Here is an 18,119-nt window from a genome sequence, read left to right as displayed (position 1 = left end):
AGGCAGAGATTACAGTAAGCCAAGATCGCACTACTGTACTCCAGCCTAGGTGACAGAGCAAGAGTCTCAAAAAAACCAAATAAGAAATGTTTGATGTTTGCTAATAACATAAGTATTAATGAAGAAAATCCTAAGAAAGCTATCCAAAAAATGCTGCTAGAACTATTGACTTCAGCAAAGTCACAGTATACATATAAAAATTATAGTTTATATATTGTATTTCTCTATAATTTCAAGTATCAAGTGCACACTGAAATTTAAAACTCAATACACCAAATAATGGCACCCTAAAAAACTGTCGAGATTTAAAAAATGTGTACATAATCTATAAGCTGAAAACTACAAAACCTTTATGAAATAAATCAAGGAGGATCTCAATAAGCAGAGGCACATACCATATTCATAAACCACAAGACTCAACAAGATGTCAATTCCCACCAAAACGATCTTTAGCTTGAAGGTAATTTCCATCAAAATTCCCGCAACACATTTTGTAAATAGGGACAAACATGCGTTAAAATGTACATGCGAAGCCAAAGGAAAAAATTTTTATTTTTATTAAAATTAAATAATCAATTTTATTATTAATAAAATAAAAAATCAATTATTATTTTTTTGAGACTGAGTCTTGTTCTGTCACCCAGGCTAGATTTCAGTGGCATGATCTCAGTTCACTGCAACCTCCACATCCTGACTTCAAACAGTTCTGCCTCAGCCTCCTGAGTAGCTGGGATTACCGGCGCCTGTCTCCTCAACCTGGCTAGTTCTTGTATTTTTTAATAGAAATAGGGTTTCACCATTTTGGCCAGGCTGGTCTCGAACTCATGACCTCAGGTGTTCTGCCTGCCTTGGCCTCCCAAAGTGTTGGAATTACGGGCATGAGCCACTGCACTGGGCCCCAAAACAATTTTTAAAAGGAACATAGAGTGAGGAATAATTTTACTCTATTTTAAAATTTAGTAGATAGCAACAGTAATCAAGAGTGGTACTGGCATAGGTTTAGGCTCAAAGATCAGTGGAATAACATAAAGAACCCATAGACCAACATGAATATGCTTAACTAATTTTTGACCAAGGTGTAAAAGCAATTCAATAGAGGTTAATAGTCTTTTCAACAAATGGAGCTTTAAAAAAATTCATGGGCAACAACAGGCCAGGTGCAGTGGTTCATGCCTATAATCCCAGCACTTTGGGAGGCTGAGCAGGTGGATCACCTGAGGTCATGAGTTCAAATCCAGCCTGACCAACATGGAGAAACCCTGTCTCTACTAAAAATACAAAATTAGCTGGGCGTGGTGGTGCATGCCTGTAATCCCAGCTACTTGTGAGGCTGAGGCAGGAAAATCGCTTGAATCTGGGAGGCGGAGGTTGCAGCGAGCCAAGATCACACCACTGCACTCCAGCCTGGACATCAAGAGCAAAACTTGGACTCAAAAAAGAATTCATGGGCAACAAAGAAAGAAACTTAACTGAAGTTCATACTGTAATACAAAAATTAACTTAATGGCCGGGTGTGGTGGCTCACACCTGTAATCCCAGCACTTTGGGAGGCCAAGGTGGGTGAATCACGAGGTCAGGAAATCGAGACCATCTTGATCAACATAGTGAAACTCTGTCTCTACTAAAAATAAAAAAATCAGCTGGGTGTGGTGGCACGTGCCTGCAAATCCAGGAGCCTGAGGCAGAAGAATAACTGGAACCAGGGAGGCGGAGGTTGCAGTGAGCCAAGATTGTGCCACTGCACTCCAGCCTGGAGACAGAGCGAGACTTGGTCTCAAAAACAAAACAAAACGGCTTTGCCTACAACCACAACTGAAAACTATCCATGTGGTCATTTAAAAGTCCCACTTGGACACCCCTTTCTCTTGTAGGAGAGAGCTGGTCTCCTTTCTCAATCTTTTGCCTACTAAACCTCCATTCCTAAACCAAATAAATAAATAAGGCTTTGAGGAGTTCAAAGCAAATAGATTTTTACTTCTGTACAATATATATTTTTAATGTGAGGTATAACACTATCACATGTGGCTCAAAATCTATTCTTAAAAATATGGTCAAAAAGGAATTCCCAAACGCTGTAAATGTATGTCATTTTAATCAAGCCTAAGTCTTGATTAAACTGTGAAACTCAGACATCCCTACATATATGCATGCCAGTTTGCCTGTTAAAATTCCAAAGTAAATTTTCACACAGTTATTTAAAAGATTAAAAATGACATTCCTTCTATGTGTTTGTTTTCTTGAGTTCATCATGATCTTTTAAATGAATTCAGCTACACACTGTATTTTGTTTGGGCCCTAATTTGACTTTTAGAAAATGGTTGAGGTGGACCTAACTCTCTCAAAGGAGAGGTAAAGAAGCTGAGAAACCACAATCATAGGAAAAAACTAAGATTGCCAGGATTACACTGTGCACAAACAATTACACTATCATCCCCATCCCAAGAAAAAGAACTAAGTAAGTTCACATGAAGAAGTATGTGTACTGGGTAGAGACACACAGTGAAAGTTCTTTTTTTAAACAAGCATCTGCAGTGGACAATGTCTCCTTATAAAAGTATTTCACAACTTAAGCCTCCATGTTTTTCATAAAGATGTATCCTCCTGTACCTTGAGACTGGAAAAAATGTTGCAGGACTAAGTAGGCTTTCACAAAATGTTTTCAAACCCTCGTTTGTCTAACTGTTCTGCTGGACAGCAGTGAATGCACACACAGGAAAAATAAAGGGGATTAAATCTTCTGTTTCTGAAACATTTCCCTCTCCCATATAAAATAACAAAGGGATGACAAATTGCCACAGGCTTGTCAGACAAGTCTAAAAGAAGCGGTTTTCTTTCTCTTATGTCTCCTCTTCCTTTGTTTAAATATCCCTGAGATAACACTTCCCTGTAAACGAAGAAGAAAGATGTGACTGAAGGTTTTCCTAAGTGCACAGTAACCACCGGGTCTCTCTCATGGGTGAAATCTCAGATGGAGAATAAGACTCTAGGCTGGTTCAATTTCTAACATGATTGTTTAGATGAGAAATGATAATCTATGACAGGTTTTCTCAAAGACAGGATGCTTATGAAGTTTCTCTCCAGTAGGAATGGCCAGATGGTAAGATGTTTTCTCTCACCAAAGATTTTCAGTGGTGATATTCAAAAACTCTTTCCCTAATAGGAGTCTGTGGATGTTGACTGAAGTCTGTGCAGTCATGAAAGGTCTTCCCACATCGGTTACAATGGTTGGATTTCTCCCAGTATGAATCCTTCGATGATGTGTGAGGGACGAGCTGCGATTAAAAGCCTTTCCACATTCACTGCACTCATACGGCTTCTCTCCAGTGTGAATGATGGAGTGTCGAATGAGGTTTGCACTCCGGCAAAAGGCTTTGCCACACTGGATACATTCATAGGGTTTCTCTCCAGTGTGAATCTGCTGGTGCCTCGTAAGGTGTGAGCTGCGACTGAAGGCCTTCCCACACTCCACACACTCATAGGGCTTCTCTCCAGTGTGGATACTGAAGTGTCGAATGAGGTCTGCCCTATCACTAAAGGCTTTTCCACATTCTTTGCATTCATAGGGTTTTTCTCCAGTGTGGGTCCTTTTATGCAAGACAAAAGTGGAGTAGTGTGTGAAGGCCTTTCCACATTCACTGCATTCATAAGGCTTTTCCCCAGTATGAATCCGCTGGTGCTGCTTGAGGTGTGAGCTGCGGTTGAAGGCCTTTCCACACTCCATGCACTTATAGGGCTTCTCCCCAGTGTGGATAATGTAGTGTTGAATGAGGTCTGCACTCTCGCAAAAGGCTTTTCCACACTCATTGCATTCAAAGGGTTTCACTCCAGTGTGAATCTGCTGGTGCCAGGTGAGGTACGACCGACGGTTGAAGGCCTTCCCACATTCAATGCACTCATAGGGCTTCTCTCCCGTGTGGATGATGTAGTGTCGAATGAAACCTGGCCTATCTCGAAAGGCTTTGCCACACTCTTTGCACACAAATGGTTTTTCTCCAGTGTGGCTCCTGTTATGCAAGACAAAAGTGGAGCGGTGGGTGAAGGCCTTTCCGCATTCACTGCACTTATAAGGCTTCTCTCCGGTGTGAATCCGCTGGTGCCGTGTGAGGTGTGAGCTGCGGTTAAAGGCCTTTCCACACTCCATGCACTTATAGGGCTTCTCCCCAGTGTGGATGATGTGGTGCTGAAGAAGATGAGTGCTCCTGCTAAAGGTTTTTCCACACTCTGTGCATTCATAAGGCTTCACTCGAGTGTGAATCCGTTCATGTTGAACAAGGAGGGAATTCTTTTTAAACACTTTCCTGCATTCCTCACATTTACAGGAATTTTTCCCTTCGTGAATCAAGGAATCTGTAACTGGTCCGTGTGAATCACATTCATAGAGATCGTCTTCTGTTGAAACTTGTTTTTGTATAATCCTTGAACATATACCATCATCTGACCCCAAACCACCATGTTCAGCACTCATTTTCTCCAGGAGCTTCTCCCTCTGGGGGTCTATCCTTACTTTCAAGTGAACTTCCTGCATGTCAGATGTCCCATCCTGATAACTGGCTTGCCCTAATTGGGAGTCCTTTGAGCCTCCCTGTGTCAGTTGATTCTGGAGTAACACTTCCTCAGGCAAGGTCAGGTGAGAAAAAGTAGGCTCTGTGGTCTTGGGTTTTGTGCTGTCACCTGGAAGGAATACAATACACAAAAAGGCTTATTAGAGATGGCAGTATAGAAGAAACAAAGGCCAGGCACAGTGGCTCATACCTGTAATCCTAGCACTTTGGGAGGCCAAGGCAGATAGATCGCCTGAGGTCAGAAGTTCAGGACCAATCTGGCCAACTTGGTGAAACCCCATCTCTACTAAAAAAAAAACTACAAAAATAAGCCAGGTGTGGTGGCGTGTGCCTGTAATCCCAGCTACTCGGGAGGCTGAGGCAGGAGAATCACTTAAACCCGGGAGACGGAGGTTGCAGTGAGCCAAGATCATGCCACTGCACTCCAGCCTGGGTAACAGAACAAGATTCCATCTCACAAAAAAGAAAAAAAAGAAGAAGAAAAGAAGAAGAAAAAGAAGAAGGAAGAAGAAGGAAAGAAAGAAGAAAGAAGAAAGAAAGAAAGAAGAAGAAGAAGAAACAAAATCAGCATTTCAGTGAGAACAAGAAGATGAAATAGTATCCTCAGCCTCCCAAAGTGCTGGGATTACAGGCATGAGTCACCATGCCCAGCCTAGAGTAGATCCTGAAAGAGAAAATTATACTTATTTTAAAAACGGTAAATATTTACATGAATGTTCTGTTACCAGGAATAATTAATAATATAAAGTTAATAATAATAATATAAAGTTATCAATTCTCCCAAAACTGATCTATAAATTCAATACAACCCTGAGAGGTAGCAACCTGAAAAGACTAGAAAAACATACAATCTACTGAAAGCACTCACTTCCATCAAGTTGTTAAAAGAAGAGACAAAAAAAAAAAAAAAGACCAAAAAAAACCCCATACAATCTGATGGAGAAAACTATAAATCTCAAACCAGGAAGGGACCCTCATCAGACACCAGATCTGCCAGTACCTTGGTCTTGGACATCCCAGCCTCCACAACTGTGAGAAATGAATGTCTGCTGTTTAAGCCATCCAGGTTATAGTATTCTTACAGCAACCCAAAATGACTAAGACCGAATATGAGTAATGTTCTCAACTCTGGTTGAGTGATGGTGTTAAAAAATGAATGAACAGGTAAATAAGGTAGTAAATATAGTAACAAGAGCCCTTCATGAAACAATGACAGTGTGTCATAAACCAAGGTTTACAATTTTTCAAAATCTGTACACCTGAGGTCCACTGGAAAAAAGTTAGAGGCCACCTGAGTATTAAACTTTAAGACAACAAAAATAATAGTTCCAACAAAATTTAATGGCACTTAGCAAGCCACTCAAATTCCATAAGCCCACTTAATCTTTTTTGTTAGTTTTTTTTTGAGATGCGGAGTCTCGCTCTGCCACCCAAGCTGAGTGTAGTGGCACAGTCTCAGTTCACTGCAACCTCCACCTTCCAGGTTCGAGAATCCTCCCATCTCAGCCTCCCAAGTAGCTGAGACTACATGTACACGCCACCATACCTGGCTCATTTTTGTATTTTTTTTAGTAGAGATGGGGTTTTTCGCCATGTTGGCCAGGCTGGTCTTGAACTCCTGACCTCAGGTAACACACCTGCCTGGGCCTCCCAACATGCTGGGATTTACAGGCATGACCCACCACGCCTGGTCCCCCACTGAATCTTCTAAGAAGTTGGGCCAAAAATAGAGTCTGCCATATAGGACTAGAGTGAAGATGAAGTGAAACACTACATATACTATGTTCAGCAGAAAGCAAGGCACTGAGTAAGAAATAAATACATGCTAGTCATAATTTTTTATTATGGCTTAGTGAAATATATACACCTTGGATCTAACTTAGAAGTACTTAAATTTAAGATGTAAGAGGCCAGGCTTGGTAGCTCAGCAATTTCAAAGGCTGAGGCAGGAGGATAGCTTGAGCCCAGGAGTCTGAGACCAGCCTCAGCAACATAACGAGACCATCTCTATAAAAAATTTTAAGGCCAGGTACAGTGGCTCAGACTGTAAACCCAGCACTCTGGGAGGCCGAGGCGGGCAGATCACAAGGTCAGGAGTCTGAGACCAGCCTGATCAACATGGTAAAACCCCGTCTCTACTAAAAATATAAAAATTAGCCGGGCGTGGTGGTGTGCGCCTGTAATCTCAGCTACTCAGGAGGCTGAGGCAGGAGAATCACTTGAACCCAGGAGACAGAGGTTGCGGTGAGCTGAGATTGCGCCACTGCACTCCAGCCTGGGCAACAGAGTGAGACTTTGTCTCAAAAAAAAAAAGTTTTTTTTAACTCAGCCAGGCATGGTGCACACACCTGTAGTCTCAGCTACCTGGGAGGCTGATGTAGGAGAATCCCTTGAGCTCAGGAGGTTCAGGCTGAAATGAGTTACGGTCACACCACTGAGACCCTGTCTGGAAAAAAAAAAAGAAAGAAAGAAAGAAAAAGAGGCTCCATGGATCCCAAGTACCCAGAGAGGCCACAATAAGAAGACTCCCCATAAAATTCAGAGGCAGTGTTCACCTTCCATGTGCAAGCTGCCACGACCCCACTTTCCCAGCTGCTGGCTCCTACCTGGATAAGAGCTTTGGGAGAGATCTTTCTGAGCCATCCACAGCTCCTGTCTGTGATCCAACTGGTAGATTAACTCTGGTTTGGACAAAGGACAGCCTGTGCATGGAGAACAAAAGAGGACACGGAGTTAGGTTAGAAGAAAGAAACCTCTCAATCTGATCTGGGACTTTAAGATAGGGAAGACCATAAAATGAAGCTATTCTCAGCCAAGCAAAGAAAATGCTAAACTGTGACCAGAGACCAACTACCAAAACACCATTGTTGGGTCCCAAAGACTGTAAGCAGTGGTGCTGGCTGTGCGGCCTTTAATCTCCATCCTACAAAAATCTTAACTGTGTTCAGACACATTTTCTCAAGGGGTCTTATAAGTAGTCCCCACAGCAGGTAGAAAAGCCCTGGTCTCCATCATCTTGCACATGGCAACCCTGACCATCTGTACTCTGAGGTAGACAGGTGACCTATACCGGCCACTCCAAAGAGAGAGAAAGCCTTCATTCCAGGGAGGGCTAAATGAGGGAGGCTGACAACTCCTGCTGTCATGCAATATTCTGGGACTTCTGTGAGGGAACCTGCCTAAAAACCTTACCAAGAAGAGGGAGCAAAGAGGCTGGGTGTGGTGGCTCGTGCCTATAATCCCAACACTTTGGGAGTTCAAGACAAGCCTGGGCAACATAGTGAAACTCTATCTCTACTAAAAATACAAAAATTGGCCAGGCACGGTGGCTCATGCCTGTAATCCCAGCACTTTGGGAAGCCAAGGTGGGCCGATCACGAGGTCAAGAGATCGAGACCATCCAGGCCAACATGGTGAAACCCCGTCTCTACTAAAAAATACAAAAAAATTAGCTGGGCGTGGTGGCGCACACCTGTAGTTCCAGCTACTCAGGAGGCTGAGGCAGGAGAACTGCTTGAAGCCGGGAGGCGGAGGTTGCAGTGAGCTGAGATCGTGCCATTGCACTTCAGCCTGGTGCCTGGTGACAGAGTGAGACTCTGTCTCAAAAAAAAAAAATACAAAAATTAGCTGGGCATGGTGTCATGTGCCTGTGGTCCCAGCTACTTGGGAAGCTAAGGTGGGAGGATCGCTTAGGCCTGGAGGGCAAAGGTTGCAGTGAGCCAAGATCGCACCACTGCACTCCAGCCTGGGTTACAGAGTGAGACCTGTCTCCAAAAAAGAAAAGAAAGTGGGAGCAAAGAAAGACAACTGGCTTGACATCCATCAGCCCAGGAGCCAGCCTTATAGGTAAGATACTAAGTTTATTAGGTAAGATAATATATTTCCACCAGGCGCGGTGGCTCACGCCTGTAATCCCAGCTCTTTGGGAGGCTGAGGCGGGCAGATCACCTGAGGTCAGGAGTTTGAGACCAGCCTGACCAATATGGTGAAACCCCATCTTTAAAAAAAAAAAGATAATATATTTCCTCTGAGTGAAGACTGTATGAGCTGATCTGCTCATATAGTCCAAAAACTTGTCAAAATGTAAGTAAAAGACACAAGTGCTCTACAGAGAAGTTAATGGCAGTAGGGCCCACACACACACAGAGGGTGGGATTCATCAGTCATCTCTAAGCGAATGTTCACTCACTTGTGCTACGTGCCTGGCACTGGGGTGAATCAGACCTTCCTTCGGCTTGGTCAGGATCATGTTACTCACCACCTCAGGACTTTTGCACATGCTGGCCTGCCTACTTGGAACACTACTTGCTTCTCTACCTTGCTCCTGCTGATGAACTCACTCTTTGGGTCTCAGCTCCAATGTCACTTCTTTGAGAGACTTTGCTGCTGTGGCTCTTGAATCCAAGTCCTTAATCAATATGCCACATTGCCACAGAACTTTACTCCTAATAGTAAGTCAGTAACTGATATTTATACAAAGTAACCATAAACAAGGGAATATGCAAAGCAATTTAAATGCACTGTATTTTATAAAGACTCAATTAAATTTAGGCATTAATTTAGAAAAGAAATAATATATTTGAGATACTGAGGCTCCATTCAGGAGAAAGGTAAGTTTCTTCACTGACCTGTCTTTTTTCACATTCTAAGCAAAGTGTCACATTGCTACTCCAAGGGCCCTGAATGAAAAATTCTATTTTAGGATTTCTTCACAGGATGCACATTAAGAATGTACTGCAATCAGGACCACATTATAGATGAAGAAATCGAGGCTCAGGCAGATAAAGTGATTTGCCAAAATCTGGGAAATGGCGAATGGTCAAGCCAAAATGAACACCTGAGTCTAGTCATCAAAAGCCAATTTAATGCTGAGGAGGGTGGATCATGAGGTCAAGAGATCGAGACCATCCTGGTCAATATGGTGAAACCCCGTCTCTACTAAAAATACAAAAAATTAGCTGGGCATGGTGGCGCATGCCTGTAATCCCAGCTACTCGGGAGGCTGAGGCAGGAGAATTGCCTGAACCCAGGAGGCGGAGGTTGCAGTGAGCCGAGATCGCGCCATTGCACTCCAGCCTGGGTAACAAGAGCAAAACTCCATCTCAAAAAAAAAAAAAAAAGCCAATTTAACCATAAAACTATACAAAGTTGTTCCAAAAAATATTGGGTTCAAGTGTGATACTGATGAGTATGAGGACAATGATTTAGCCAGCAGTAACAATAGTGACAGCAACAGGGGTCACAACTGCTAACCTGCACCCAGCCACCTATCACAACACACTATACTGAACCACTTGCCCTCACACTAGCCCTGCAAAATAAATACTATATTGGCCGCCCCCCTCCCCCAACTTTTTTGAGATGGAGTCTTGCGCTGTCGCCCGGGCTGGTGTGCTGTGGCACGATCTCGGCTCACTGCAACCTCCGCTTTCCAGGTTCAAGAGATTCTCCTGCCTCAGCCACCACAGTAGCTGGGATTAGAGGTGCCCACCACCATGTCCAGCTAATTTTTTGCATTTTCAGTAGAGAGGGGGCTTCACCATGTTGGCCAGGCTGGTCTCGAACTCCTGACCTCATGATTCGTCTGCCTTGGCCTCCCAAAGTGCTGGGATTACAGGTGTGAGCCACAGTACCCAGCCTGGCCCTTTTTATTCATGAGAAAAAGTGAGACACAGAGGGAATCCTTAACTTGCCCAGGAATACAGGGATCATAAGCAGTGGAGATGGGAGTGGGCTCCTGGACACCAGACCCTGATCTCTCAAGTCCTACACTCAGAGCAAACAGTGAACACCCCTGTGTGGTGACAGGAGCCTCAGAACAAGTAGGCTGTGGAGGAGAGAGGGGTATATGAGTAGGAGAACTCAATCTTAAGGGAGCAGGGGACCAGGAGGGGTCTTACCCAGAGACACTAGAAGCCCACAGATCTCCAGCATCACCTCCTGATACAAGGTTCTCTGGGTGGCATCCAACTGTCCCCACTCCTCCTGGGTGAATGTAACAGCCACATCCTCAAAGGTCACAGACACCTGGAAAATTAAGAGATAGTAGTGTTTCCCTTGGAACTGTGGAATAGAACTAGAACTTGTCTCTCCAACCCTGCAAAAGATGCACAGCGACCCAAGAGTCAAATCACCAAGCATCTCCAGAGACTCAAGATCTGTGCCAGGCACGAGGGGAATGCGGACACTGCTTTGCATGGATTACAGCAGTGAAGAGAGAGGTGCCTCCTATGCAGGAAGCCACTTGACACAGAAATAAGGTTAGGACAATCCTAAGTGGACTGAGAGGCACAGACAGTAAGTGCTATGACATATCAGAGGACTCGGAAAGAATAATAATAAAAACACCACCACCAGCAACAGGAACAGGAACAGCACCTGAGTCTTACCCATCCTCCCTTGTGCCTGCCTCATGCTGACAGCTTTACATGCCATGGCAAAGTGACTAGACGTCCCCCTCTCAGGAGTCAGACTCCTGAGCTTTAAAACCAAATTTCTGAAATCAACACATGCCTGCTATGTGACCTTGGGGACATCATTTCATTTATCTGAGCCTCGATTTCCAGGTCAATACAACAGTGTTTCCAGCTTCATCAAGAATAGTCAAAAGATTTAAAGAAAAACTAAAAGAAACACTGGGGCAAAGGGCCACAGCCCCTGAGTTCACCATCATCATCTCCATATCACACTCAGAGACTTGATGCCCAGGACCTCTACTAGTCTACCCAAAGTCACGTCTTATCAGAAGAGACAGAATTTGAACCCAGGGCCCTATGGTCTATGTTCTAATCATGCAACCTCACCCTCCTTCATTAGCAAGTTAATGTGCAGTTAATGAGGATGGGAAACACTGAAATACATATATCCATTTGTGCCACCCTGAAAATATTTTGAGGATTTTTTTTTTTTTTTGAGACAGGGTCTCACTATTTTGCCCAGGCTGGGCTTGAACTCATGATTCTCCTGCCTTAGCCTCCGAAGCCAGGACTACAGACACATGTCACTGTGCTGGGCTGAGCTATCTGAAAATATTATCATGGACATAGGCAGAGCAGCACAGTCATAATCACCTACCTCACAGTGGAGTCACCTGAGGTGGTGGCACCTGCCTCAGAAGTGGCAGAGCCTGGACCTGCATCTGCTGCTGCCTTAGACACTTCTTCTGGGACTCATAGACTCATAGACGCCATTCTTTTTTTTTTTTTTTTTTGAGACGGAGTCTCGCTCTGTTGCCAGGCACCAGGCTGGAGTGCAGTGGCACAATCTCGGCTCACTGCAACCTCCGCCTCCCGGGTTCAAGCAATTCTCCTGCCTCAGCCTCCCGAGTATCTGGGACTACAGGCGTGTGCCACCACGCCCAGCTAATTTTTGTATTTTTAGTAGAGACGGGGTTTCACCATGTTGGCCAGGATGGTCTCGATCTCTTGACCTGGTGATCCGCCCGCCTCGGCCTCCCAAAGTGCTGGGACTACAGGCTTGAGCCACTGCACCCGGCCTAGACGCCCATTCTTACACGAAGAATCCACGATGAACTATCACTACCTTTCCTTGTTTGAGTCCTGCCAGCAAGTAGCCCTGAGGTCAGGACACATCAGGAGCAAGGAACAAGAGTCATAGAGGACACAGCAGGTTACAGCCATGAGAACATGGGCCCCTGACTGGCTACGATGTCTGTCCTGGCTAAGGAGGAAGATGCATCTAGCAAAAGACTACAAAATCTTGTGTTCCAGAATGTGTGTCAGCTGGTATAGGAGAAAAACACTCAGGAAGCCACTGTGGAAGCCACAAGGGTGCCCTGCGGACTCCTTAAACAACCAATATGCCATTTTTTTTAAGTCCACACAGTTCCACCAGTATGAAATGCCACGACTCCCCATGCCCAAGACCACCTGCGAGAAGGAGACCTGCTCACCTTGCAAAGGTTACTTAGGTGTCACCCCCAGGCCTCCCTAACCACTGCGGGTAAAGAGGGTAAAAACACAGGCTGTGATGGTAGACATACCAGTTGTTACTTTCTGATATGGTAAGAGCTACAGTGACGTAAGGCATGTAACCAAACCTATGTGAGCCTCAAACTGCTCTTGTGTAAAACAGTGACGACAAGAGAACCTAATTCGAAGGCATTCAGGATTAAATGATCTGAGGGTTAAATAATACCTGCCAATCAGGCCACGGCAAGGACTCTGATGATCAGCTATCATTCTTTGCAATTATTTTTTTCTATTTATTCACATAACATCCTAAACAAACTCAGATGGCAAGCTTCTTTAATATCGCCAGATTCCCTATACAAAAATGCCAGACTCTGGGCAAGGGTGGAAGGCGTCACTTTAGCCGGAATTGCCAAGAAAGGTACCTCCAAATAGGTGACATCTGGACAGAGGCCAGAAGCATGTGAGAGGCAGGCCCTGCGAAGTTATAGGGGCAATGTTTGAGGTAAAAAGGAAGTCCAAAGAGAAAGGCTGGAAAATGGAAGAGGACTGCACAGTCAGGTTGGTGGCTCTGAAGAGCAAAGGACAACGGAAAAATGGAGAGACACGGTCAGGGGTGGTTGGCTGGTGGATGGGGTAGGGGCTGGCGGGCAACAGGGGAGGCTGGATTTAGGGGAAGTGTGACGACAGCCCGTCTACCAAGGGACGAGCGCCGGTCGGAGACCAACACCGTTGCAGGACTGCGGATAAAAGCAGTGACAAGCTACGGCCACTTCTCTTAAACGACGGCGACAAAGAAAACGCCTGTGGCTGTCTCGGCTCCGCCTGCCCAGGAGGCCTGCAGAGGTAGCAGAGCAGCAGCGAGGCCGAAACCTCGTCCACTCACCTGCGCCAAGCCCGCCATCCTGGGACCCCGCAGCCCTAGCGGGGCCCGGCAATGCCGCGGCTCAGCCGACCCCAGCCCTTCCCTGTCCCGGGCGGGGCGACCTCGGCTGACTTTCCCGCAGAGCCTCAGTTTCCCCAGAGAAAAATGCGCACGAAACGGGCGCAGCGTCGGGACTAGGGAGACAGAGGGCGGCTGTGGAAGCCTCGGCCCCGGCGGGTGCCAGTGGAAGACCCCGCTCGGGGCGGCAGGCTCCACCAAGACGCGGAGAAGGGGCGGAGCAGCCTCACTACCCCTCCCCACTCAGGCCGCCGGACTCGCCGACGCGGCGCTCCAGGGCCCACACGGCTTCAGGGCCAATCCGGCTCACGGAGATGACGTCACGCGAAGGGGCGGAAGCCCCGCCTCCGCCGCCCGGCACGCAGAACAAGCGCCTGTCCTGGGCAGTCATTGGCCCAGAGCCCGCGGCTGACGCCAGGGATGGTGCCTTCTGAGTCGGGTAGTTGTTCCGTCACGTCTACCAGGTGTGGGAACTCACCAAGCGCAGCCGACTCCGTGTAAGTGCGCACAAGGACCTCCGTGTCAGCTTGGGGTCACCGTTTTACTATGGTCACAAGTCGGAGGGTAGATAGGTTTTTTTCCAGCTTAGGAAAACTGAGGTCAGGAGGCGGGGACATTTGCCCGGATTCAAACCCTGTCATGGGCCGGGCCCAGAACTTGTCGTTCACTTTGCCTCTTTTCGGGAGGTAGCTCATACCTGTAATCCCAGTGCTTTGGGAGGCCAACATAAAATGATTGCTTGAGGTTAGGAGTTTGAGACCAGCCTGGGCTATATAGTAAGATCTTTTATCTACCCCCCTCCCCACCAAAAAAAAAAAAAAGCAAGGCATCGTGGTGTACACCTGTAGTCCTAGACACTGGGAGGTGTCTTGACACGAGGTCAAGACATCGAGACCATCCCGGCCAACCCGTCTCTACTAAAAATACAAAAATTAGCTGGGCGTGGTGGCACACACCTGTAGTCCCAGCTACTCGGGAGGCTGAGGCGGGAGAATCGCTTGAACCCAAGAGGCAGAGGTTACAGTGAGCCAAGATCGAGACGCTGCACTCTAGCCTGGCGACAGAGCAAGACTCCATCAAAAAAAAAAAAAAATGGGCCAAGGACTTAAACAGACATTTTTCAAAAGAAGACATACATGTGGCCAACAAGCATATGCGAAAAAGGTTCAACATCACTAATCATTAAGAGAAATTAAAATGAAACCGCAATGAGATGCCATCTCACATCAGTCAGAATGGCTGTTTTAAAGTAAAAAAGTAACAGATATTGGCAAGGTTGTGGAGAAACAGGAATGCTTATACACTGTTGCTGGGAAAGTAAATTAGTGCAGCTATTGTGGAAAGCAGTTTGGGGGTTTCTCAAAGAACTTAAAACAGACCTTCCATTTGACCCAGCAATCCCATTACTAGGTGTGTACCCAAAGGAATATAAGGCGTTCTCCAAAAAGACACGTGCACCTGTATGTTCACTGCAGCACTACTCACAATAGCAAAGACTTGAATCAACCTAGATGCCCATCGACAGTGAAATGAATAAAGAAAATGTGGTACATATACACCACAGATTACTATGCAACCATAAAAAAATCATGTTCTTTGCAGCAACATGGATGCAGCTGGAGTCCATTATCTGAAATGAATTAGTGCCGGAACAGAAAACCAAATACTTCATCTTCCCACTTATAAGTGGGAGGTAAACACTGAGAACATATAGATACAAAGATGGGAAAAATAGCCACCAGGGCCTACTTAAGTGGGAGGGTGGGAGAAGGGTAAGGGGGAAAAAAAACAACTTCCTATTGGGTACTATGCTCACTACCTGGGAGACAAAATCAATTGTACATCAACCCCCCAGTGACACACAATTTATCCATGTAACAAGCCTGCACATGTACCTCCTGAGCTTAAAATAAAAGTTGAAAATAAACCCACAGAACAAGGGGGAAAAAAGGTGAATAATGAGAAATCGTCTATTAGGTATAATGTACACTATTTGGGTGACAGTCACACTAAAAGCCCAGACTTCACCAGTACATAATATATCCCTATAACAAAACTGCATTTATATCCCCTACATCTAAAATAAAAAGTTAGGCCGGGCTTAGTGGCTCACGCCTGTAATCCCAGCACTTTGGGAGGCCGAAGCAGGTGGATCACCTGAGGTCGGGAGTTCAAGACCAGCCTGACCAACATGGTGAAACCCTGTCTTTAAAAAAAAAAATTTTAATTAAAAAAAAAAGTTTACCGACAGACAAAAAATAATCACATACCTTATGATTACATTTATATAAAACTTTAGAAAATGCGGACTAATGTATAGTATCATTAAACCCATCAGTGGTCACATGGGGATAAATGGAGAATGATAAGAGGAGATTCGTAAGGGGCATGAGGAAACTTTGGACATGTGTGTATGTGTCAAAATTTATCAAATTATACAATTTCAATGCGTCTATTGTATACCCATGATATGTCATTAATGTGTTAAGAAAAAAACATTTCCACATAAAAATCTGAATCAATCAACCCTGTATTTATTCAACCCTCTTCCTCTTCCCATATCTTGAGTCGGCCCTGCTTCAGTGGCAGCAAAAACTAGAAAGCGATGAAGGCCATCACTCCCCAAATGCTGGCTGGGTCACAAAAGATGCACCATGGACTACAGGCTCTCTTTTGTCAGTCCTGGGGTTCCTGCCTGTGCAGTGATGACCAAAATATCAACAGCCCAAGGAAGTAAAGGAATTCACAAACCTTCAGATTGTTTGCTCTCACACTGGCCTCAGCCACAGAAGAAAAGGAGGAGCTCAGCAGGTCCTGAGAATTTCTGTACAGTCCTCGCAGTCATAGTTACATTAAATTTGTGTATCCCCTTTAGAGGACACACAGAACTTCTAGTTTTCCAGTCTCCACCACTCCCTACTATCCAGTGTTTCTGTATGTACTGTTTCTGTATCAGTTTCCTAATTAGCCCCTGTAGGCCTTACATGCCTACCAGATTTTAGACTCCAGGGACAATGTCCTCTGCAGAGGTCATAGGAGACAGCCACCCCTCAACAGAATAGAGTGAATATGACACATCCTCTGGGAAAAAGGGTCTCAACTCATGCTACTTCTAGAAGTGCTGGAGGTTGTCACAACTACTCCCTCATCAGGGCGAGCTCAGGGCTCAGAGAGATCCTGATAGGTCACAATACCCTACAGTTTTTCCTAAGAGATGTTGGGCAGCTTTGCAAAACGGGCCAAACTAGACTAAGAGCTACTCTCTACCATCCTGCTGTCCACTCTGAGGCACATAAAGTTGGTGGTCCCTGCTAGCAAAGCCCTTGTTTTCTCAACCAGTCCCACACTATGAACAGAACAGATTGAAGGGCTAAACACTATGGCATTTATCTTTGCACAAACAAGAACATCATGAGGTGGGCACCTCTAGGTTGGTGGATTGGGAAGCTGTTTGGACAAATCCATCTCAGCTACCATATGAGGTCAACACTGTTTATTAAGGACAGGGGCTTCTGGAAATCCACAGCAGGCCCCAGCTCAGATCTTTTGGGCAGCAGCTGGATCATATCCACACTGAAATGATTAAGGGGAAAGAGATGAGGACCCCATTCGTTTCTGATCACTCATACAGTCATAGGTAATCTCTACAGTATGAATGCACAGATGTCTGAGGTTCAAGTTCTTGCTTAGAGCTCCCTGTCAAAGGTTATTCTCAGAGATTTTCTCTTATGATCATGCTGTGTTAAACAATGAGCACATTCCACGAACTCTAAGTCTTCTCTCCAGTGTAAACTTTCTGATGCCTAATGAGGTTAGGCCTTCACTGTATGCTTTATTATATCTGCTACAAAAGGTCTTTTTACAAAAGGACTTTGCCAAGCAAGATAGAAGCGTCTGCTTCCCACATTTCCTGAACACATAAGGTCTTGTTCCATTGTGAATTTTCTGTTATAAGGTAGTCCATTAGTCCATTCTCACACTGCTATAAAAACATATCTGAGTCTGGGTAATTTATAAAGGAAAGAGGTTTAATTGACTTACAGTTCCACATGGCTGGGGAGGCCTCAGGAAACTTAAAATCATGGCAGAAGGCAAGAGAGAAGTGAAGACACATCTTACGTGGAGGCAGACAAGAGAGAGCAAAGGAGCGAACAGGAAAGAGCCCCTTATAAAACCACTGGATTGAGGGCTGGGCGCGGCAGCTCATGCCTGTAATCCCAACACTTCGGGAGGCTGAGGTCAGCAGATCACTTGAGGTCAGGAGTTTGAGACCAGCCTGGCTGACATGATGAAACCCCCGTCTCTACTAAAAATACAAAAATTAGCTGAGCATGGTGGCGCACACCTGTAGTCCCAGCTACTTGGGAGGCTGAGGCAGAAGAATTACTTGAACCTAGGAAGTGGAGGTTGCAGTGAGCCAAGATCATGCCACTGCACTCCAGCCTGGGTAACAGAGTGAGACTCTGTCTCAAAACAAACAAACAAAAAACCCCATCAGATCTCATGAGAAATCAGTATCACAAGAACGGCATGGGGGATACTGCCCCGTCCTGGTCACTGGGAATTATGAGGATTACAATTCAAGATGAGATTTGGGTGGGGAACACAAAGGCTAACCCTATCAGGTGGGAATTGTGGCTTTAGAACTCGCCGCGTTTACCGCAGAGAAGACATTTTTCCAGT

The 18,119-nt window shown here is 45.3% G+C and overlaps 2 protein-coding genes across 4 annotated transcripts in view; both read right to left on the bottom strand.

The window, feature by feature from the left end:
• The window catches only part of ZNF460 (zinc finger protein 460), a 107,562-nt gene that overhangs the window by 61,364 nt on the left and 28,079 nt on the right, over positions 1-18,119 (bottom strand). The gene's annotated exons all lie outside the window — the stretch shown is intronic.
• On the bottom strand, positions 535-10,563 carry ZNF543 (zinc finger protein 543). Of its 3 annotated transcripts, XM_064367361.1 has the most exons (4): positions 10,463-10,563; positions 7,169-7,264; positions 6,911-7,008; positions 535-4,671 (listed from the first exon to the last, which is right to left on the bottom strand). In XM_064367361.1, the coding sequence occupies exon 4, from the start codon at positions 4,523-4,525 to the stop codon at positions 3,113-3,115; it is 1,413 nt and encodes a 470-aa protein (XP_064223431.1). In that variant the 5' UTR covers positions 4,526-4,671; positions 6,911-7,008; positions 7,169-7,264; positions 10,463-10,563; the 3' UTR covers positions 535-3,112. The 3 variants fall into 3 exon arrangements, with proteins under 3 accessions (XP_064223431.1, XP_012320777.2, XP_012320778.1); XM_012465354.2 differs by lacking the exon at positions 6,911-7,008; XM_012465355.2 differs by lacking the exon at positions 10,463-10,563 and having other exon boundaries at positions 6,927-7,008; positions 7,169-7,215.

The sequence above is a fragment of the Aotus nancymaae genome, unplaced genomic scaffold, assembly GCF_030222135.1.
Source record: "Aotus nancymaae isolate 86718 unplaced genomic scaffold, 86718_ANA_hifiasm-v0.15.2.pri h1tg000069l, whole genome shotgun sequence".
NCBI lineage: Eukaryota > Metazoa > Chordata > Mammalia > Primates > Aotidae > Aotus > Aotus nancymaae.
Note: the sequence above shows the minus strand (reverse complement) of the source record. Positions and strands in the feature narration are given on the sequence as shown.

Excerpts from the sequence above, each read along its gene's own strand:
- ZNF543 (XM_012465354.2), bottom strand. The coding sequence starts at position 10,496 with ATGCTGGAGATCTGTGGGCTTCTAGTGTCTCTGG. Across the intron at positions 7,265-10,462 it reads TGGGCTTCTAGTGTCTCTGG|GCTGTCCTTTGTCCAAACCA; the intron begins GTAAGACCCCTC and ends CTCCATGCACAG. Across the intron at positions 4,672-7,168 it reads CTCCCAAAGCTCTTATCCAG|GTGACAGCACAAAACCCAAG; the intron begins GTAGGAGCCAGC and ends TATTCCTTCCAG.